Source organism: Callorhinus ursinus, unplaced genomic scaffold (assembly GCF_003265705.2).
Source record: "Callorhinus ursinus isolate GAN/ISIS: 27379988/994484 unplaced genomic scaffold, GSC_fseal_2.0 scaffold22, whole genome shotgun sequence".
Taxonomy (NCBI): Eukaryota; Metazoa; Chordata; class Mammalia; order Carnivora; family Otariidae; genus Callorhinus; species Callorhinus ursinus.
In genome coordinates this window covers 4,194,844-4,218,810 of record NW_027397084.1, presented here as the reverse complement: position 1 = coordinate 4,218,810, position 23,967 = coordinate 4,194,844, and the positions used below count along the sequence as shown (strand labels likewise).

Sequence of the window (23,967 nt, the reverse complement as noted above, 5' to 3'; positions counted from 1 at the left end):
TGGGGTGTGCATGTGTGATTAACTTGTAATTGTGACACGTGATACTGGTTTTCCATTTCTGATAGTAGCAGAAAGCTTCCCTGTAAAACGAACACTTCAATAAAAAAGAAACTCAACTTCAGTGCAAATATGAGGAAATACTAAGACAGGAGGCAGGTGAATACAGCAACCACCCTGATGTGGCCTTCCAGTGACTGAAGTTTGGGAAATGATGACTGGGCAGCCCTATGTCATGGCTTCCAGGCTCCCGTGAGAGATGAGGCTCCCAAAGCCAAAGAGCAGTAGAGGCAAGTTCTGAACCTAGTTCTACCTCCCTCCAGTACCTCTGCTTTTTGCCAGTATGTGCTATCCACACCCGTTCCAACCACCCATTTTTCAGACTTCCAAGACACCACTGTGCTTCAGCCACCCTCATTCTAGCAGGTCATGCACCACTGCTGTGGTGGTGACATCTAGGCTTAGGGAGAAGTCCCAGTCCCCTGGGCAGAATCAAGCTGTTGTTTGAGTCTTCTAAAAACACAGCTACAGACCGTCTCTAGGTGTGGTCTACTTTTGCACATGGCTAACCTCACTCACAGGGCATCCGTTCCAACTACTTCCTTCCTTAGATGGCAATTGTGGCACCTTGCTGTAGCTCCTCGTGTTCCAACCACACATCCGAAACAGATGAGCAGCTCATGAAGTGGGAGAGGCCAAAGCCACATGAAGGATTCTGTTTCTTCTGTGGCTCTCATTTCTGTGTCTCACATCAGAGAAAGGGGGCTCCAGGCAGACATTGTCGGATAAGCAGTATTCTTTAGCACAGCCATGGTGGTGGGTCTAAGAAGTTGGTGAACTAAGGAGCCCAGGGGATATGGGTTGGGAAGAGATGAGAATCACAGAATTTGAGGTGTAGAAGCTCCCTAAAACTACACAGCCCCACTATTCTGCTTCACACACAAGGGGAATGGAGGCTAAGAAGTTGCTTGACCTGCCCAAGGTCACATGCATCCCTGTCAGAGCGCTACTGTGTTTCCTTTGGGGCTTCTGAACCCAATTTGACCTTGGGCCTCATTAAAAATTCTTGCCATGTCTTCTTTCTTCAATGGATAATTTAAAATAGAAATAATAATAAATATAACACCTCGTTGTATATGTGTAGCACCTTTCTTCGAATAAATGGTGTTCTTTCAGCTTGCCCACCCATGCTGCACAGAGCGGAAGTGTTTCCACTGTGGACTCTGACACTGGTTATTGACTGGAGCCTAGCTTCTAGCCCACACACGTACCCCTATCAAAGGTATAGCTCAGGGGACAGGGCTCAAGTCCTACAGGGAGATCTGTTATTAGCTACTTCAGGGAAGTGTTAAAGAAAAAAAAAAAAAGCCCTCACACGTAATATAAATGAGAAATATGTTTAGGAAGCTAAATTTCTCACTGTTTTGAAAATCAACTATTTTTCTTTCAACCATCTAATTCTTTGATTCTCCATGGAATAACAGGCCTTTTTGTGTTTTTAATAGTAATTGTTGTTGTACCACTAGTAGTAATAGAATAGTGGCAGTAACAGTAATGACTATCATTTATTAAACTGCTGCATAGAATATAGGCAGTTATCTATTTAATCTTCACAAAAATCTTAATGATGGAGGTATTACTACTTCACTGATGAAACAAACTAAAACTCAGGGCCTCTTCTTTCTGACAATAGGACAGACTAGATTTTCAGAGAATTCCTAAGTGCACTAAGTAAAATATAAAAACATTTTTCTAATGTATAACAGATTTGACTAGAAAGTAAAGTAATTCCTTGGGCCCCGGAAATGACCAGAAAGCCCAAATCCAGAGGAGTCATGAAGTGTTTGAATCAGCATTTCCCACACACAAGGGACAAAACCTGAAGCCCACAGTGAATGAAAGGTCTAAGCAGGGACCCATAAGTGAAGCCAAGAATAATGAAGGGCAACACTCTCAGTGAGTGAACTAAGAAACATCTATGCCACAGAACAAGAAGATAAGATACAAACCCAGCTTTGCCTTGGCTGTGAGTGGAACAACAAAAGAAAAAGAAAAAATTACCTCCACTCCATTTCTAATTTCAGATCTGGACTTTCATGGGTTTGGAGCCTGAATATACACAACTGTTATGGCTGAAAGAAAACTCTGAAGATTTGGTTTAAATTGATTCTACTTGACAGTATCATCAGGCACCTGGCAGAAGCAAATTCCAGTCTTCTCTGGCAGAAGATATGTTTAAATGGGGACTCAAAATGAATTCTTACACATTAAGTTACAAGGAAACTTGAACTCTTTTTTTTTTTTTAAATCACCAGACACACAAGGAAATCAGCCACCCTGAGTGAGAATCAACTGAAACAAGAAACTCTAGAATCAGATCTACAGAGACCACAGATACTAGGACTAATCAAACATAGAATATGAAATTAGTATAATTAATATGTTTTTAAAAATCAGACAAGGTTGAAAGTACATCAAAGAAGAAAAGAGACTATCATAACTGGCCAGATATGAGAAATGACTAACTAGAAACGAAAAACTACGATCAATGAAATTCGAATCTCAATGATGAGGCTAAAAGAGAAAACCGATGAACTGGGATACTGAAGCGATTACACAGACTTATAGTAGAGAAGTAAACAGCATGGAAAATGTGAAAATGCTTAAGAAACCCAAAAAATAGGATGAGAGAATTCTATAGGAAACAATAAAGAAAATGGAAGGTAGCAATATTAAAAGAAATAATGGCTGGGCATTCTCCAGAATTAAAGACACCAGTGCATGAATTAAAGAATGCCCAAACGGAATGAGTAAAAAGGAAGCCACTCCTAAACATATCATAGTGAAACTGCAGAACAACAAAAACAAGAGGACATCTTAAAAGCAATCAGAGAGAATGAGCAGCAAGGAAAATCAAATGCATTAATATCAACCAACTACTATCAAATAACTAGCAATCTAGAATTCTAAACAAGGAAAGCTATCTTTCAAAAATGGGTGAAGGTGGTGGCAAAGTAGCAATCTCAAACCCTCACAAACAGAGAATTTACTACTAGAACACTCTCATTGTAGGGACTCCTAAAAGGCATGTATTTTAGGAAAAAGAAAATGATTTCAGAAGCTAGGTCTGAAATATAAGAGGATTAGTGCACAAATATTTAAAGTAAACATGATTAAATCGAAATAGAAATTGATAGTATAAATCAAAATCAAGAGAGTTTTGAAAAATCAGGATTCTTTGTGTTTTTAAAAATCAATAGAAGGGGCGCTGGGTGACACAGTCGGTTGGGCATCCAACTCTTGGTTTCAGCTCAGGTGGTGATCTTGGGGTTATGAGATCAAGTCCTGTATCAGGCTCCACACTCAGCATGGAGTCTGCTTGAGATTCTCACTCTCCCTCTGCCACTCCCCCCACCCCTGCACGTGCTCTCTCTCTCTCAAATAAATAAATAAATCTATTTAAAAAATCAAGAGAAGATTAAAACCTGGACAACTGCATATAAAATTTGGAAGTGAATAATCAAAATTCAAGTGTTCCTTGTTTTTTTAGTATTCAGAAAGAGCTTAAATATCTTGATGAACTTTTAATTCTATTATGTTAACTATGCATATAAAAATTTCCAGGATGACCCCTAAAAGAGCTGGAATGAGAGAAAATCCTGGAATTGGGGCTGGGGGAACAGAACCAATCAATTCAAAACAAGGAAGCAAAGAAGAAAAAAAGCAAAGAAAACAGAAAAATCAGGATGAATATTACTAGAAAGTGCAAATTAAGACGGTAAAAAAATGAATCCAAATAGTTCAGTTATTACAAATAGTGTAAATGGGTAAAACTCTGCAGTTAAAAGGTAAACTATCAGAGTAGAGCCTGACCTGGAGGGAATAGTTGGTCTGAATTGAAGAGGAGTGGAAATAAGGTTTGGAAGGTAACCGCAGCAGCACCATGTCACATAGAACTTTGAAATCTTAGCTGAGGCATTTTACTATGATTCGACAGGCTGTGCTAGTGAGAAGTGTGGGGCAGGAGTCTGCTATTTTTCGATGTAAGCGTTCTATTACGATTTGAATAAATTTTTGCTTAGCATATGCATGGATTATATTGAGAAACATTTTAAAGTTAAGAAGAAACAATTTCAAAATAAATATCAATCCTCTAGTTTGAAGATAAATCGAAAAATAAATAGATAGATGGTTATTTTCTTTTATACACTCCTGTATTGTTTGAATCTGGGACCATGGGTATAATTCTTGTGATTAAAAAACTCAAAAATAGGCAATGGGGTACTGCAGAATTTTGGATCAGAAGGGACTTGAGAACAGAATATTGTTTGGAGAGTAGACTGCAAGGTGAGTTGAGGGATCAGGAGACAAAGACTAGAATCAGAGAAGTAAGTTGGAACAACTAAAATGATTGTCTGAGCCAATGTAATAAGTGTGGGATGGAAGGAAAGGATAAACCCAAAAGGAAAGAAGTGATAGAATTTGTTGACTGTTCTTGTTCCTGCAGGTCCAGAGTAGTAAGAGCAATTGAGTGCTTAAAGATGAAGGAAGAGGCAAAAATTACTTAATGAATGGTGATGATAATGCCTGTTCTAGTCTGTTCCTGCAGGAGGATTCATTTTCAGCCTGAGTCAGCTTCAGAGAATCTCTGATTCAGAGAGAAAAAGACTCATTGGACATTCAGGAGGGTTATACAGAACAGTGACCCCTCCTTGATATCTTTCCTTGAAGTGAGTTGACGTAGCAAAAGATGAAATACCACTATGGTCTTCAGAGCCTCAAAAACACAAGCCAATTTGCTTAGAATGCAAAAAATAAACAAACCCCCTCATTTGCATGTTCTCTCAAGAGAATCCTCCCTAATCCCAGTCCACAACACTGGATGATCTGGAATGACTACAGCATTTCAAATATAATGTTGGAAGGGAGAGGGCAGTATATTGACCATACCACAGTCCCTTGCATGGGGCTGGCAGGTGCACCCTCTGTGCCCTGGACTAGGGTGCTTCTGGAGCCATGTTTCCAGTGCTTAGGGATGAGATCTGAAGCCCCAAAAGGCAAGGAACCAAGTTCCTGGAAATCGAGGCACCTTTCTCATCAATGTTGGTGCCTCCAGATGATTTCCAAGCTGGCCATTTCCCAGGCCTTCTAGAACTCCAGCTGTGTGACCTGGGCACATTAGCTCACCTCTCTGAGCCCTAGCTTCCTCATTTATAAACTGGTGATGCTAACAACAGACTTCTAAAGGGTTGTTATGAGGGCTGAATGAGATGATGATACAGAAAATTACTTGACACAGTGCTTGGCCCATGTACGTACTTAATGCTTATTTTTTTTAATTAATTTTTTTTAAACAGAACATACAGGGAGGGGAGAAGGAAGGGAGGGAGGGAAGGAGAAAGGACAAACCATAATCATGCAAGGCAGGTGCCCTCTCCTGAGGCTGGGACAGCAGCACTGGTATGCGGAGGAGGGTGCCACTGTGACAATCCCTCACCAACATTTTAGATCCTGAGCCTTGTGCCCCTTTGTACATTACCCCAAATCCTTTCTGAGTAGCTACCATTGCCCTTGAGCTTCATCCTCTGCTTCCTGTGAGCATTTCCTGAAGTCTGAGCCCTGGAAATGACCCAAGGGCTAGTGGTGTGCACAGAGAAACGTGGCCTTCATTGGCTTTGCTGGTCGTAGGTACAATGGCACATCCTAGCCTGAAGCTTGGGTGTCAGCCCTCGCTTCGGCCACAAAGCCCTTCCGCTCCAGTGGTGTTAGCCTACTCACGCCCTGGCTCTCATCACTGGTAAGTAAAGTGGTTTTAGAGAACTTTGTACTTGGAGGCAAGACATGGAAGGAGTTATTTCCTTTCCCTGAAGACGGTTTGTTCTTTTGATAAACTACAGTTTTATTTTATTTTATTAATGCAATAGTGGTTTGTGTTTTCTCATGATGAAGCTTCTCCCCGCCACCCTCCCCCCCCCACCGTCCCCCACTTTAGACTTTGGCTATAAATAGGAGTTTCTTTGTTCTGTCTCCTTTGGGCAATAATTGGAAACATAAACTGGGAGACACCCTCATGTCTTTCCATGTCTCTTGGTTGTTTCTCCACAAGCAGACAGTTGCACAAACAAACCGTCTGCTTTGTTTGTGTTTTCTCTGCAGTCACAGTTTCTTCCACTAAATGTTTATGCATCCCAGCATCTCAAGAACTTCAGGACCAAGATTGATGGTATGTTAATATTCGTTTGAACATGTGCACTTAATGTGCTTGGTTAATTGGAGTAATTAGTAGTCTTTTCATTCCAAGGCCGTTGCTGAAATTAAAACAGGGCGGTTATTTCTTTTAATGGACTAACTGAAGAATTTTTATTTTGAAAGTGAATCAGGATGCACAGACATGAAATTCTGCTCTGCAACAGAGGAGGAAGGGACACACATTCTGAGGACCTGGGGGTCTTTTGGGGAGAGTTCCCAGTCCCATTTAGACCCTCCGTATTTCCATCTATCAGTAATTACAATGCCCAGGGTGATACAATTTATGACCCAGACCATGGCACTTTCAAGAATGAAATGGGGTCCCATTACTGATGTCATCAGGACAACAGTCCTAAACAGGGACTGTCCCAGGCAAACCAGGAGTATGATTACCCAACCTCACCTATGTATAGCTCTTTACATGGGACATTCACTGTTTGATTCCATCTGCTCCTCACCCTCAACCACGAGGGAACGGATCATTCCCATTGAACAGATCAAGCGACTGAGGCTGAAAAGCTAAGTGACTTGCCCCAGGCCTGCCAGGCAGTGAATAAAGCCATGTTCAACCCCAGCTCTTCTCCAGAGCCATATTATTCATCCACCACACTGACCCACATTCCTCTGGCCAGCCAGGAATGACCACAGGGGTAAGTGGTAGCAAGTGAGCATGCATGGCAGCACCAGAAGATGGATGGGAACAGAAGAGTGGCAGAGGAAAGAACTGCATGAAGGAGCAGGCGGGCGGTCCTGGCCAGGAAGGCTCCCAGGCAGTGGCTTGGGTTTCTGAAAGAGGCTGACCTTCTTGAGGAGCCTCAAAGAAGGCTGCTCTGACGTTCTGGCCCGGCTTCCTGCTCCTCAGGCATGGATGTGGCTCAAACGAGCTCCAGGGCTCCCGTGTGGCCAAGGGAGCTCTAATTATAAAGGCAACGGCTGTTGTGACAGTATTTTCCAGAAGATAACTTTTGACAAATTCCTGGACTGAAAAGTGCTGGCCATACGGCAGCGTGGTCTGTGGGCTGTCACGGTCACACTGTGTGTCACTCTCATCTGTGACTCCTCTACCAAGCAGCACTGATTCTCTCCTTCCTCCCTGCTGCTTCTCTCCCCCTCCCATCACTCCTTCACCCCTCCTCGTCCTTGCTTGGTGAAGGCAAACGTACCCTGCTCTGCTTAACTAATTCCTTCGGATATTGGCATTTCTATCTTTACAATTTGGCGTCCCTGTGAAGTTTCCCTTTGTACGCACAGTTCCCTGTTCCTGTGTTCCCAATATTCAGGTATCATCACTCAATAACCATTCGACAGCAGTAATGCTTTTCATATGGAAAGAATTGGTTTTTTATTGATGGCAAATGTTGTGATGAACTTTCATGCCCACTTGGAGCCAGAGGGGCTTTTTATTGGGTGAACCACACTAAGATGTGGTTCCAAGAAATGTCTTTGGAGTGTGGACTGAGATGTACTTTTGGGAACAGGTCTTGAGGACGGGGGTGGAGGAGGGAGGGCAGAGAGCTTTTCCCTTTATCAAAATCTCATCAATCAAAACGTATAATAGCAACATTATTAATAATCCTACAGTTGCTTCGCACTTGGTATTTTTCCAAGCACTTCCCTGGAACCCTAAAATGAAGGCAAGGCAGATATTATTATTTCCATGTTACGAGTTAAGCAACATTGTAACAGGACTGACTCACTGGTCCCATGAGCAAGGAGTCAGTTGATAAACAGCTAAGTGTCCCAGGAGAAGGATACTTTTAGCAGGTGGGAAAGCTGTCCTTGAGCGTCATAGATGCTCTCAGAGGATCAGGAGTCCTCCCCAGGCTAAGTTCTTCTCAAAGTCCTCTTTGCCTAGTCCAAATGTAAGAGCGTGGCCACCACGTCCAGGTATGGTGCTCCTCATCTCAATGCCACCTGCAATGCAGTTAAGCATCTTGACATCTAACCCAGATGTAGTGGGGAACCATGGGTTATTTGCCGTTAGCATATGATGCGGCAGACAGAATGTGAGTGCCATGTATTGACCATCCCAGGCAAGAGCCAGTCCCCACCGGACCTACCAAGAGAAGGGCAAACCTTGGAATACGGACAGCGGTGGTGATGCTAGTAGATCTGGTCCACATTAGCCAGTTGGCTACTCTGGACCACAGCCTAACCCTGCACTCCTCAGAAGCCAGCCTTGGCACTGGCCTTGATAAAATAAGAGAATGAGAGGACTAGACAGGAACTTGGAAACCATCTGGGCCTACCGCCATCGCCATTTTATTAATATGGACGCTAAAGCCTCAAGACTGAAGGGACTTGCCCCTGTTAGCACAGTTAGCGAGGGCTGAGCAGCGCTAAGAACCCAGGCCCTCACAGAGAAGGTGGCTCTTCACTTGGCCTCCCACAGTGAACCAGGGGATTTTGTGGCTCACCTTGCCTGACTTTTCCTCTTCCTCCTTAACCTGTTGGCTCTCCCTTATTACTTGTCTGCAGCTGGTGCTCAGGGACCCACCAGTCTATCTGAGTTAAGAAGAGGACATTTTTCTATACATTTGGTTTCTCCACGCCCCCTTCACCCTCATGTCCACATCCTTCACTCCGAGGGAGCAAAGCTCCCTGAGCAGCAGGTTGTGCAGGGAGCATTGGAGGGGGTGCGAACAGCAGCAGGATGCTGTAGCTCAGTGGGAAGGCACATGCTCAGGGTCCAGCTGGCACTCTTTGAGGGCTGTGCTATGAGATGTGTCCTGATAGCTCAGCTTCAAGTCTGTCCCTGTCCCAGACACACTAGATTCCCGAGGACTGCATTGGGAGGAACGGTGTTTTTCTGTCTTGAGGCCACCGGCTTCCATTATTCCTGGATGTCGCTCCCCAGGTCCACAGCCTCACTGCTTGTGTTACTCATTGGCTCATAGTGCAACATTTGGATTCTGGGGAGCTCCGATCTCTTGTCCTTTATGAGCTAATGCTCTCTGGCTCATGTTTCAAGGGATGTTTTCCTGCTCACCCTTTTGTCTTTCTCTACTTCTTCGTCTGCTCCTTCTCTGTTGCTTGGCTTATGAAATGTCATATTTCTAAGCCAAATGCAACTCCTCTATCAACTCAACTTCAGTCACAGAATATCAAAGAGAGGGCCTAGACCATGATTAGTGTCTATAGACTCTAAGATTGTGGGAAATTTCAGCCAATGACTCTCCAGCAAATTACTCACACCACTGGCATCGTTCTTAATTCATATTTCACTTCACAAACAAAGCAACTTAGAGGGACTTTTCTTCCCCAACTTCCCCAGCACTACTGGGGAAATCAACCACCCAGCACTACCACTGTCACTTCCATGAGGAAGCCAGAGCCACCAGTGGCTAATAAGGCCCTGGTTTCATAGCTGTTAGGGTCTCAGCTGCTGGGCTGGAAGCCCAGGTCCACCCGTTCCTCTGTCCTTCCATCACCTGTCACATGGGTCTTCCCCAATCCACCTTTTCCAGGCTGGATCCTCCCTAGTCCCCTCATTTCAACACCTCTCCACTATGCTCCCACATTTTCTCAGGGAAATGATTTCTGCAAGTGGCCTGCACCAAGCACAAGAACTTTTACCATAAGCCAGGTTTTCTCCTTTACCGCTGTATTAGCTCATTCTTTTTCATCATGCTGCTAAAGCTAACAATCAGGCCTCTCCCTTCAGGAACACAGACCTCATGACCATTTGCAATGGCAACCCAGCACACGCACTTCAATGAACAGAGATAGCGTGTGGTGGAATTATCAAACGTGAAACAACAAAGCCTCCAACTCCAGCAAAATAGCCCCAAAGCACCAGCTGTTCCCAGAAGTAGCCGAGAAAAAGCATTTGTGGTTTCTACTTGCACTCATAAGCATGAGGGGATCGGGATCTCCAGAGATTCCCTAAGAAAAATGCCCAGGCACTTTGCAGAGGTGGAAAGAAAAAGTAAGCTGGAGACAGCCCACCCCAGCCCATGAGAGCCCACTGTGGGCGCCACGTCTCAACTCTGGCTTTAGTGATGTCATATCGTTAGCTCGAAGTTGGCCATGGCGGGAGTGTTTATACCCAAACTAAAACAGTATCCCCACCTACTCCATCACTTTCTATCCCCTTTCTTTGTTTTTTTGTGTACACAAAACTCTTATCACACCTGGACTTAATGTTACCTATTTTATTTCAGGTTTGCTGGTCATCTGTCTTGGTTATTACCTCCAGCGTCTAGAATAGTGGATGGTACATATTTTAAATTATATTTAAAAATGAGTGAAAAACGAATTGCTTTTCATATGTTAATTTGACACACATCATGCTTGACCAGGTATTGTTGGTTACCTTTTTCTTTCTTTAAAGATTTTATTTATTTTAGAGAGGGAGGGGGGCAGAGGGAAAGAATCTCAAGTGGACTCGCCACTGAGCACGGAGCCCAACAAGGGACTTGATCTCACGACCCTGAGATCATAACCTGAGCCAAAACCAAGAGTCAGATGCTCAACTGACTGAACTCCCCAGCACCCCCGTTGGTTACCTTCCTGTGTATATGTATCTTCCATTGCACCTAGTTCTGGAAAGTCACTTTTTCAAATTGATTCTCTTTTATTTACCACTTGTCTAAGTGACAGTAAACATAATCATTCTCATTATAAACTAATTTAAAAAGGTAATTTTCCAATTAATAAATATACACCAATGTAAACTGTGTTCACAAGGTAAATTAATTATAGAAGCTGCCAACAACTTTGGAAAGAAAACAAAGGTATTTGTTAGTGGCAAGACCTAATGAAAAATCTGATGGTCTAAACAAGAAAAACTGACAAGCACAATTCTCCCCACAAGAACACTGGTAAATTACTTTTGACTTAATAATTTTGCCTAAGGATAATTTCAGGCGTCATACACACGAATTCTCCCTGTGGAAAGCACACAGTGAGAAAACCTGTGTTGAAATTTTGGCTCTACCATCTACTGTTTATAGAACCTTCGCCAAGTTGCTTGACCTTTCTGAACCTTTGTTACTTTACCTGTAACGTCATTATCTACCATGCTTCGCAAGGCTGCTGTGTTAAACGAGATGAAGGACAGGAACACAGTTTGTAAACTATAAAGTACTATAAAAACATGGCCTATTATTTTACCTCTGAGAAATATTCGGAAAAAATCAACACCTCGAGTACCACTGAAAGTATTAATAAAACTGGCGATGGTGTCAGGTATAAAAATGTGGTTCTTCCTCTACTTAGTCTCTAAAGCAGCACTGTGCAGAACTGTCCACAACAATACAAATATTCTACCCCTCCGCCATCTAATACAGAAGCCATTAGCCACCTGTGGCTGTTGAGCCTTTGAAATGTGGCTAGCGTGACCGGGGAACTGCATTTTACATTTATTTAATTGTATTAATTTTGTTTAGCTTTATTTAAACAATCATATGTGGCTGGAGGCTACTGTATTGGACAGCACAGTTCTAAAGCATTTCTTCGAATCCGTTTTGCAGAAAACTCCCTCTTGGCCCTAACCATGAAGGGATTCGGTTTTGCAAGCATTAAGGAGCCTGATGATGGAAATCTTGTGGTTTCAAGCAAAGGAGAAAGTGTGGAATGGGGTGAAGACTGGAGGACAGGCGGAGAAGAGGGTGGCCTCCTTGCCCCATGGTCATGCTGATTTTGAAAAAGCAAACAGACCCTGCCCTTTTGGGGATTCCAGGGTCCCTTCTTATTTGCTGTGTGACCTTAGAAAAGATATTTAACTTCTCTGAGCATCAGTCTTTTAACTGTAAAACTGGAACCATAATGCCTACTTCATAGGAGTACTGTGAGGCTGAAATGGAAACAGGTTCATGATCCAAAGTGCCTAACACAGTGCCAAGCCAGAGCAAAGCTCTGAACTCTCCGGAGCACAAGCAAATGGGGAGGGGAGGGGGAAGGTCAGCACGCTGATTCGCGTTCCTGGCCTCAGACCACACCACTGTTGGGCTGCCCAGCCGTGAGGGGGGCATCACCGGAGCCGTGTTCAGCCTCAAGCAGCCCGGGGTTGGCGTACACCCAGCCTCCCTCCCTTCATTCAGCCCTCCTGAATGCCCGACCTCACCCAGCACTTTGCTCTGAAGATCTCTGAGGGCTTCAAAGACTCCTCTTTGGACTCAATACAAACGATGTTCCTTCTGGGTATGTACACAGGTGAGGGGAAGGCTGGAGGGTGAGGCCCAACCACCTCTCAAAGTAGGGCTACAACTCCCTCTGCTTGGCTCTGGGGGGAGATTTTCCCTGCACCCGCGTTTCCTCTGCTGTTGGTGGAAGAAAAAAAAAAAAAAAAGCTGAGTCTAGTTCATCCCCACATGGGCCTCGGGATGAAGGCCTCAGGGTCCGCTGGGGCAGTCCTACTCCAGCTAAAACGCAGGTGATGTGGTTCCACTTCTCCAGTGTGGCAAATGAAAAAGTTAAGCAAACTGCTTAAAAACATACTTTCCCCAGGATTAGCCAAAATAGTCCCATGTTTCATCAAGTCTCCCAGTCTCACCTCTTAGACTGCCTCTCTCTTCTAGAAGTGGCATCAAAATCCTTCAGACGGCAGGCTGTCAGCCTTCAGAAGGCACCATCACTGGATGTGAGGGTTTAACAACATGGCTGCCGATTCTTTGACCTTCCTCCCCTGAGCAAAAGGCCCCCTCCTTGAATCTGGGTGGGCTCGTGACCTCTTTGACCAGTAGAACATGATGAAGGTGACACCATGTGACCTCTGAGGCTCTGTCACCAGAGGCCATGCAGCCTCCACCAGGTTGGCTGGGACACTTGTCCTCTGAGCCCAGCACCCGTGCTAGAAGCCTAACTACCCCGAGGCCACTGCGCTAGAGACCCACACAGATGCCTCCCAGGAGACAGTCCCAGCGAAGGCCATCCAGACACCCGACCTGTAAGCTGAGGCACCCCCAGCCTTTCGAGTCTTCCCAGCCAAGGCCACACACCTTTGCAATGGAGACCAGCCATCCCTGCTGTGCCTGCCTCACACGATCTGTGAGCGTAATAAAATATCGCTCTCTTGCACCACTGAGTTTGGGGGTGATTCGTTGCTCAGTAACAGATGATGGGGCTCCAGTTCCATGTCTCACAGAACTCCGAGCCTCCTGATTCCCAGCTCCAGGAAACTGAACTCCACAGACTGCAATGTCCCGACTATGGGCGGACCTGTGCAGTTCTCACTGCTCCCATTGATGAGAAGGGAGGTGAAGTTGGACAGGCAAAGAAGTTGTCTGGAGTAGAACCAGTGGAGGAGGGGAGGCAGGCAGGGAGGAGAACATTTTATTTTTCACATTATTGTCATTCTGAACTCTGATCTTAACAATAACTTTTTTAAGTGGAAAAGAAATTGATAGAGGAGCAAGGACTTATTAATGTGATTTCAGGGGATGGCTTTAGTCAAAGAAATTTGCTTTGAATTTGCGTGCAGTGGGTTGGTTTTTGTGTGTGTGTGTGTGTGTGTGGTTTTTTTTTTTTTTTTGGTCTTGTTTCGTTGTAATGTGCTGCTAGAATTTTCTTTTCTGATCACCCCCATGTTCTTCAAGGTCATGCGCACTCTACCCAAGAATAAAGGCAAACGGTGGCCATTTTTAGTTGCAATGTGGCTGTGAAGAAAAGTTCTCTGTGGTCTTGCAGGGACTTAAACATCAGTGGGACAGAAGGAAGAGCCCTGAGCCAAGAGGACAAAAAAATTTTTTTCCTGAGAACGAGCATCCCCATTTTGTACATGAGGAAACCATGTACATGGAGTTTTCAGGAGCTGGGATGTGGAGGGGTGCAATTCCAGAATCCACATGGCTCCCCCTCCAGAGAACGTTCACCCCCCTCTCTGCCCCCACATTGCTTCCCACACCTTGTGCCCAGAGGCTGTGAGTCTGGTTCTTCAGTCTCTAATCCTCCACAGTGAGGAGGGAGGGTCCTCACTGCATTCCTTTGTGCTGTCATCAGCTGCTTCAAGTGGCAGGAAACAATAGCGTCTTTCTCTGCTTTCCTGGAAGGGTGGCTCTTGGACCCTGCTGAGTCTCAGTGGCAACCACGGCAGCCCTCCGAGCCCAGCTGCCCCCAGGTGCCCTGGGCAAGTCTGGAGGAATCCTGCCACCCAGCTCTCTCGTGCAGATCTCGGAACTGTTGAGTGGTGTGAGCTTCTATTTTCCCCTTAACAAGAGTCCCTCAACTCCTGCGTATTTGACATACACTCGACCCATCCCAGGACTCAAGGAAGCCTATGCCGACCCCTTCTACAAAAGACTGGGGACTCATCTTTCCCTGCCAGACACGCACTTCTCCATCCCAGGATGCCTCTCACCCTTGTGTTTGGATGAAGAGGGGTCTGTCTGTATGCCGATGCCTCATGCCCCCAGATCTCCTCTCACACACCTGTTACTGATGCCAAGGGTTGACTAAGGCCCACTGCAATGGGAACTTCAAGGGATCATCGAGAACTGTGAAATCTAAGAGGAAGGACTGCAGAGCAGATAAGATCACAAGCTTCAAAGCCAGACAGGTTGCGTGTCAACTACATGTGGTCATTTGAAAACAACTGTAAATCCTTTGCCGCTTCTCCTGTGAAGAGTTGGGGGTCTATTTCCACTCCCTTTGACTCTGGGCTGGCTCCTGTGACTGGCTTTGACCCACAGAACACAGTGGAAGCGACCCTGCCATCTCCTCTTCCAAGGTAGACCTTCAGCAACGTACAGTTTCCACTTGCGTGCCTCTTCTAAGAGCTTGGGGGAGGACTCTGACTACCCTGGGACTACCATGCTGTGAGGAAGGCCAAGCTACCCTGCAGAACTGCTCCGCTGAGCCCCACCTGCTTTCCTGACCCACAGGACCATGAGCAATAAAATAGCTGTTGTCTAAACCACCAAGCTGGGGTGTAGTTCATTAGGCAGAGACAGACAGTTGAAAGAGTATGAGAGTTAGAGCACCAACCTCATGGTGCACACAGCAGATGCCACCCCAGTGCAGCTGGGTCAGGATGATGGTAAAGAAGTCCTCATAAGGGAGGGGGCCCTGGGGTTTGTTAGAGACTATGGAGTTGCATGAGTGAAAGGGCATGGTGTGGGCAGAGAAAATTCTACAAGATCCAGCTACTCCACAGGCTTCTGGAAAAATGCCCTGAATGCTGACAAGACTTCTCAATTATTCTCACTATAGTTACTTGACTACAGAGAGCAAACCCTAAATTTGGCCCAGAGTAACCTACTACAAGTAGATTTCTCTGAAGTCTTGTTTTATCTTTAGAACTCCTATGAATTTTGTATTGCATTCCATAATCTATCCATCTGCATTTTGATCTCAAAAAATGGCAGCGCCGTGTGGCTCAGTCAGTTAAATGTCTGCCTTCAGCTCAGGTCAGGATCCCAGGGTGCTGGGATCGAGTCCAGCATCGGGCTCCCCGCTCAGCAGGGAGTCTGCTTCTCCCTCTCTCTCTGGCCCTCCCCCTGCTTGTGCTCTCTTTCCCTCTCTCTTTTTCTCTCTCTCTCAAATAAATAAATAAAATCTTTTAAAAAAAGGTTGAAATTACCAGTTAAATGACTTCACTTCACCCTACCCCAGACTCTTCAAGAAAATGAGGCCTGAGATTCTGTGTAGCCCCAGAACACACAAGCACCCTAAGGGGATATCAGCCTCACCCACCTGCTGAGGTTGAAGACTTGGGACTTTTTTTCAGGATCTAGTCACGCATCTTCAGCAGGCAGATCTGGCCCCTGGGTTCCCCTCACCTATCCCTTTCTCTGCTGTGAGCTGCCTCTACGGTCCCAAGGGACCCAACTCAGGAGAGGCCCCACAGACTCCTTCCAGATGCAGGCTGAAACCTTAAGTCACCTGACAATCTAGTTTTTCTGTCTCTGACCCACGCTCCGGGTCGGCCTCCCACAGTGTTTGGAAAGCCACCAGAGGCAATTCCCAGCCTTGCCCAACATCCTCAAATGCTCCCCAAACTTCCTTTTATTTCTTAGACAGACAATTCACATGCACACATACACACACACACATCTATACAGCCTGTGTAGATACGTTGACACTTGGAAGCAAAATAGAGGAAAGCTTTTATTATTGTTTGCCATTTGAAAATGATTATCCCGCAGGATGATGTGGATTGAAGGAGACAGCTTGCAGTTAGCATCCCGGCGAGAGCTCCCTTTCTAGACCTGGGTGAGCCTCCACCACCTCCCGGCTTCCCGAGTGGGGACTGCCTGGTGCCAGACTTGGATGCCTACCAACACAAATTAAAGGAAGAACAAGCCTCCTAGACTGAGGCGGGCTGGGGGGAGTGGGAATGCCGAGAATTTTAAAGGGATCATCACCTCAGCAGGAGACCAACACTCAGCCTCAGAGAGAGCAGCTCCCCCACCAGATGCTCCAGTTCAGCAAGTCTCTAGTTCTGGGTGACCCCGTGCTCCCAGACGCCCCGTCTCTCCTGTTCCCTGCCCCTCCCCACCAGAAACGCTCTCTGTCCTCGCCTCTCCGCAAACACAGCCAAACCTTATTTAAAACCGTGAAGCCCTAAAATGACACTCTGTGGGAACCGAGCTAACCAGCTTGTACTCAAACATGAACCCGGAGGTGGGGATCGGGAGCAAGCGTTTAATGGGTACAAGGCTTCCATCTGGGGTGATGACATGTAGCGTCGTACAACACTGAAAGTGTCGTACACAAAATGCCACCGGATGGTGCCCTTTCGAATGGTTAATTTTATGTTACGTGAATTTCACCTCAATTCAAAGGAGAAAAAAAAAGGTTTCCCGAAAAAGAGGCAACCCTTCTAGAATCCTATCAACCAACCCACGTTTGACTCTGGACCTTGGTCCCCTCACTCGCTAGCGGGAGGCTGTGGGGGAAGAAGGGGTTCTGACATGGGATGACTGTTCTAGCTCGCAGCAGGACGAGGACCTCTGATGGTCCAAGGACGGAGAGAAAGTACGATCAGCAAGCTGCCCGGTAGGTTAAGATTAACTGACCTTCCATGATCTGGATTTGGCAAGTGACTGAACTTCTCTTATGTGCCTCCTCTGTGAGCTCAAACGTTGTCTTATGAGACTCCTGAGCAGAGCCTATAAAAAGTGATTCTAATACTCAGGCCAAATCTGGGGAGCCATATATTTGAATCCTATAACTTCATTTCTTTCTCAGCCACCAGCTGGCAGTCTCCAGCAAGTCCCGACGTCAGGCAATGCAGGGTTTTCCTAATAAACGATTTTAATCTTCAACAGCCCTTGCCAATTCGAAATAAAGAGAAGAGAGCATTCTGGGAGCATGTGCCCTACAAATTTCAAAAGAAAATGAAAGTGATCCCATCTTGTACTTCAACAAGTTGATTCGATACTTAGAAAATGATCCTTTGGGCCAAAAAATATTTTTACTTTGTGTGTCTCTATAAATACCCCCCCCTTTTTTTTTTAATAGAAAGCACATCGCTGGTGTCTAAAACCAAACGTGGTTTTGATTGAACCAGACTTACATTTCTATCTGAAGCTCATTTGCTCACAATGGAACTGGCTTTCCCATTTGCCAACATCAATGTTGACCTGTTTTCACCTAAATTTTATAGATGTCAGAAAAAGAAACTGTTCGCTGCTCAGTGGCCTACCCTGGCCTTTTTCAGCCACACTTGCTTGCATTTTTGCAGCTCCTTTAAATTCCCCTTGTCACAAAAACTAACAACAAGGTCAAGTATTTCAGTAAGAAATATTGAATTATTATCCAACTTTGTCAAACAGCCAAGAGCCTACGAAAGCTAACCACGAACTGGAGAAGAGAGAGGCTTAACCTCAGGCCTCCCGGCCCTGCCTCCATTGCACAGGGAAGGATTTTTGGCACTGGGGGGCACCAGGAGGGCTGGGGAGGAAGGGGGGAGGGCGGACGGGTGGATTGTGATCACGTCCAATCTCCCGTCCCTCAGGAGGGTCTCGTTGCGCTTGCTTGCTGCTGCAGAGAGCCAGCTTTGATTTTTCTTGGAGAGGGCTCCAGGCACCCTAACATCTCAGCCATGCCAACACCACGAGGCTGCTGACCTCTCCTGATCCCCTGGCCATATTCCTGTCCATCAAGGCTAATTTCTATGACAACATAAACTCCACTGTGTAGCCAATAAACTCAAACCCGATGGAAGCTGATGTGGCCAGGATGGAGAATGACAAACTGGCAAGATGTCAGGGCTGAAAATAGAACTCGTTTTGCCAGCCAGGGGCTTGGGAGGGGTAGAGGTGGATTTATGTGCGTGTGCATATGTTTTATGTGTCCTAATAAGCCTAATAAAGCTTCCATTAATCAATAAACTGTCTCTTGCAGAGACAGAAATAAATGCAGGGCCCCTAAAGTGAGCTTCAGGTAGAACCAGAACACTTCATTTCACTCTAACCTGTGGTGGTTGAGGGCAGGAGGAACTCTCTGTTACCTCAAAGAATCTGTCTGGGCAAGGTACTTGGCCGAGAGAGAGAGAGAGAGAGAGAGAGAGATTGAGAAAAGGAGGATTGGCTTTTAGCTGGTCAATGAAGAGCAGCCTACAAGAAGGCAGCAGTGCCCCCCAGGATGGGATGTGAGGGATGCAGAAAAAGCTTCCCAAGGAAGGTTCCTGCCCTTGGAGCAGAGTATGTGGCTTTGGAAGTGAGGTTTTTTGGTTCCAGAAAACCTCCCTTGAAATGCAAATACACTGACTGCTCAAAGGTGAGGGTCAGGGCAAGTTCACTTATAAAAGGGGAGGTCTACAGTACAGGGTTAGTTGGTGTGGACTTGGCGGGAGAGGCAGAGCCCAGGGCCGGCCTCTGGAGGAGACGCCTGCAGGTGTGGGTGGAGAAGACCCCAAGATCCTGCTTTAAAGTTTTATGTAGGGTCAGTCACAGGCATAGCTCTCACTTGGTTCTTTGAGTATGTGACCATCCAGAGCATAAACTTCATCCCACCCGTTTATACTTGTCACCCTTCCCTATTGAATGCCAAAGGGTCCTATGTACCAAAGTCGCCCTCACTGTCTCATCCAGACTCCAGTGCACATGGTAGTAGGTGGTGAGCAAGCAATTAGATAAAATGTACCTACACTCTGAAAGTTTGATATTTTATGCTGTCACTTCTCAACATTTTTTTAAATTTTTTTTAGTGGGGGGCAGGCAAAAGGAGAGGGAGAGAGAAAATCCCAAGCAGGCTCCACGCCCAACATGGAGCTGACGCGGGGCTTGATCTCACGACTTTGAGATCATGACCTGCGCCGAAACCAAGAGTCGGACGCTCAACCAACTGAGCCACCCAGGCTGCCCTCTCAACATTTTTTATGGCTCATACCCCACAGAGAGGCTCTGACACTGCTTACACTTCCCCCCCACCCTACTCTAACCTCTTTGAGAATCCCTCTTGCTCATCTTATCAGCGAGAGTGTGATTTGGCGTGCTAAGGAACACCCCAGAGCCCGGGGTCTCTGTCTCACTATTTGTCTTTCTGAAGAGCTGTACATAGGATCTCCATGGTGGGGTGGTCTGCCTACTCCCAGGGCCTGCACTGCAGGGCGAATGTGGGGCTGACCCCAGCTCAGCTGCAGATCCAGAATGGCCAGAGATTACTCATTCTTCTAGATCAGCTCAAGTGTCATCTTCCTGCCTTGGCCAGGCATTGCTGCCTCCTTATGGGGGGCGGAGAGAAGGTGGGGAGCCAGTCCTCGGTTCACATCTCTGCAATGGCACCGCTCCACTATATTGTCACTTAAGAGTTTATCTTTCTGTCTGCCCGAGTAGATGGTGAGCTTCTTGAGGGTAAGGATATGTCTCATTCATTTTCATTTCCATCATTTCTAGTCGTTATTGCCTGAATAAAAATGCAGCCCCTCCCTGAAGATCAGACGAGAGTTGCGGATGGTAAAGAGAGGCAACAATTCTCTCACACTACCTCCCCAACAAGGGATAGGGTGAGGCCACCAATTCTCCCTCCTTCAGCCCTCCATCTCCTTCTGCCCTGTCCATGGCTTGTGTGATCATCACCCGGTACCATACGGTTACGTCTATCATGAGTCAGGGGTCGGATGATGAACCATGTTGTAAGTTTTGTCTGCTAACACGACACCGAGGCCTGTGTGTGCCATCATTGCCCCATTAGCATGGGGTCTCCTTCTGCAGCTTGCAAAGAGAAGACACACTGGTCGTAGGGAACTCAATAAGCAAATAAAAGGTAAAATTGAGATGAACAGTGTCTCTTTATTCAAGATTAGCTGCCACGTTTTCATTTGTTTAGGGGGCTCATATACCATGTTAAAGAAGTCAAGAGTGTGGCCTCATCCCTACAGCCGGACCATGAACAGCAAATAGAAAGACCTTGACCACAACAAGGCCATGACCTCCAGCCTTCACCGTGAGGGCAAGGGGGCCTCTTGTCCACTAAAGGGACAGGTCATCTTTGTCCAGGAAGGAATGGCATGGATGCTCTTAGCCTAAATGTCCCACTCACTAAGTCAGGCCCCGTATACAAATTTATCGTTTTTTTTTTTTTTAATGAAGAAATATATAACAGGTCTTTTTCAATATGGTTAGCAGGAGCATGGTATGGAATCAGTATGCTGGAAGTTCATTTACATGAGTACACAAAGTTTTTAACAGAGTCAGCTTGCCTGAGTTTCTATCAAATGAAAATCGGTTCATAAACACTAGAAAAGTAATGAAGCGTCAGTGCTTCATGAAGAGAATAGGGAAGATGCTACCATTATAAAGGAAAGAAGAGTCTTCCAGAGAATGAGGATGGGAGCTGCTTGGAAGTAGATGTCCAACCCTCGGCTTTCCCTCATCAATTTCAGGGTGACCCTGCATAAGTGATCTGACCTGTCTGGGATTCCGTCTCTTCACCCTCTACAAAATGGCCATTTTTGCCAATTCTGTGAGAAACAATGGACCACATTCTCTCTCTTAATGCTAGGCAGACTCTAGCTGCACCTCTTAAAACTGCTCATAATTTCTCCGTTCTCAAAACCACTACAAATCTACAGGTAAGAGTTACTACACGGTCCCTTAACATGCCATCTAGCAGGTAATATATTATTGTCCACTATTAAGGAAGAGGTCAAGAGAGGTTAAGTGGATTGTTCAAGGTCACACATTTAGTTAGTAGGGGTTAAGGATCTGGAACCTGAATCTTTTTGCCACTCTCTCCTTCCCCCTTTCAAAACACCCTTCAACCCCTCAGTGCACGGTTGGATGCACGGCTGTTACCACAGGGAAGAGAAAATGGAAGAGCTGCCCCTCCCTCTTTGTATGAAAATCACCCACTCTTTAAAAGAAACACCAAGCCTCCCATATATTGTGGTGGAAATGAAAGGCTTATACCACTAAATATAGATGCCAAGTACCTTATAAATACGTTGAGTATTTTCGGAAATGAGAAACGGCAAATGAAATTGGCTATAAGCAGAAATCAAAACTATCTAAATTCTCTCTAGAAACCCATTGCTTTTTGATCTCTGTTGTTGGCAATCTGAAGCTCTCATGAATTTGCTTAAATAAAGAACGCCCTGACAAACATCTCTTATTGAGAGGCATTAAATTAAACAGAGATGGAGAGCACCTGGGTGGCTCAGTCGGTTGGGCGTCTGCCTTCAGCACAGGTCATGATCCCGGGGTCCTGGGATCGAGCCCCGCCTCGGGCTCCCTGCTCAGCAGGAAGCCTGCTTCTCCCTCTCCCACTCCCCCTGCTTGTGTTCCCTCTCTCGCTGTCTCACTCTGTCAAATAATTAAAATCCTTTAAAAAAATTAAAAATTAAATAAATTAAACAGAGATGTCTTCCAATATGCTTTTTAGTGGCGGTAAGCCTGCCAGCCTATTGCTCTGGCCATAGTAGGGGTTTCATAAATATTGGCAAAAAGGAGGCAGAGTGGGTGACAGGGAGAGAATTCACTTCTGTTCTCTGGGATTTCAGTAAAATGGGATATTAATTCCATATCGGGTGGACTTAAGAAAATCGTCTGTAAAATGCTTTAAGAAAGTTGGAGAGAAGCCCTACCTGTTCAGTTAAAAAGATTTAAATAATCTAGGGCCGGGAACATGGATGCCCCCTTCCGAGGCTCCTCCAGGCTAGACATGCATGTGCAAAACTTGGCACACACCGGTGTCCCATCTCAGGCTGCAGCTAGGTTTCCTCAAGCCTTGGGCCTCCGATCAGCTGTCTCCTCTACACAGCATTGCCTCTTAGTGATGACAGTTCAGATATAGGGACCCTGGGTGCTGCCCCTTTGTCAGGTGGTAAGATGGACCCCAAAGCCACCCCTGGAAAGGTAAGAGTTGAAGTTGACAGAAATTTCTTCGCTTGGGTCTTTCTCCCATTAGGTGAGGCCAGTGCTGCAGAATTAAGTTCAATAACACCTTTTATCAGTAGCAACATTCACCCGAAACTCAACACACCTAAACGGGAAATCTTGAAAGAGATTAGAGATTAAGGACTGAGGTGCCAGTAGGGTCAACATTTCTGTTCTGGATGTGTTGATGTATTTTATATTTATGGTTTATGTGATGTAATGTCTCTGAGTTCCTTCAGGGAAGGAGCCCATGGTAAGCCTATTGACAAACTTAGCCATGAAGTTCAGTAGAAAAAGTTTATAAAATATATATGAAAAATATTACTTTCAAAGAGTGACATTTTGGGGGTGGGGTGCCTGGGTGGCTCAGTCAGTTAAGTGTCCAACTGTCGATTTTGGCTCAGGTCATGACCTCTGGGTTGTGAGATCAAGCCCCATGTCAAGCTCCATGCTGAGTGTGGAGCCTGCTTAAGACTCTCTCTCTCTCCCCTTGCCTCCCCCACTCACACTCCCTTGTGCTCGCTCTGTCTCTTAAAAAAATTTACTCTCTCAAAGAGTGACATTTTTTTAAACTGTTAAAATAACAGTTCTCTTTAAAAGATTTTTATTTATTTATTTGAGAGAGAGAGAACATGAACCAGCGGGGGGTGGGCAGAGGGAGAGGGAGAAACAGACTCCCCTGCTAAGCATGGAGCCTGAGGTGGGGTCCGATCCCAGGACCCCGAGATTATGACCCAAGCCAAAGGCAGATGTGTAACCGACTGAGCCACCTAAAATAATCGTTTTTAAAAAGTTGTTCCACTTGGTGCTCCAGCTCTATTGTGATTCAAACTATTTGAAAATTTTACTTATGCTTTTTAAAATAATCGTCTTAATTATTATGAGTAATAATAATGGGTACCATCTATCTATTACGTGCTAGGCATTTTCTTATCTCATTAACTCATTTAGTTCTCATTATGTGGATGATAAAGGAGATTGCATCTAAAGTTTTAGCTTAGGAACATAGACTTTGGAATTGGGCAGATTGAGGCTTGAGTCTTAATAGTTGCATAACCTTGGGCAAGTCTGATCCTCAGTTTCCTCATCAGAAACATAGGGATAAAAACAGTACTACTTTCTTCACAGGCTGCTGGGAAGTCTGACATAAGGCATGTGAAGTATCAAGCAAAGCAGCAGGCTCGTAGTCAAGTGTGCAGCGAAAAGTAAATGTTAAGTCTTACTGTTATTACTTGATCCTGCCACCAGTACCAAATAGAACTTTTCCCCCCAAAGGAAATGAAAACGATGACCTTCAGTGCCATCCTAAGGGGGAAGGAAGTAAATCATCTTCCGCCTCCACTCCTTTCTCCCTAGGGTGTTCGTCTCAGGGAGACCCGGGCCGAGTGAACCTCGAGGACAGCTAGGGAAGAAGAAAATAGTGAGGAACGGGTGGCTAGCGTGCCCTCTGTGTATGGTA

At 45.5% G+C, this 23,967-nt stretch overlaps 1 protein-coding gene across 2 annotated transcripts in view; it reads right to left on the bottom strand.

The window, feature by feature from the left end:
- Positions 1-7,589: 7,589 nt before the first annotated feature.
- RUNX2 (RUNX family transcription factor 2) overlaps positions 7,590-23,967 on the bottom strand; it is a 240,342-nt gene continuing 223,964 nt past the window's right edge. Inside the window, exon 8 of one of the 2 annotated variants that reach the window (XM_025890755.2) lies at positions 7,590-8,160. In XM_025890755.2, the coding sequence (XP_025746540.2) occupies positions 8,045-8,160 (116 nt within the window). In that variant the 3' untranslated portion in view covers positions 7,590-8,044. Of the gene's footprint in view, positions 8,161-23,757; positions 23,911-23,967 lie in introns of those variants that run through there. The other variant, XM_073905029.1, reaches the window with a different exon arrangement.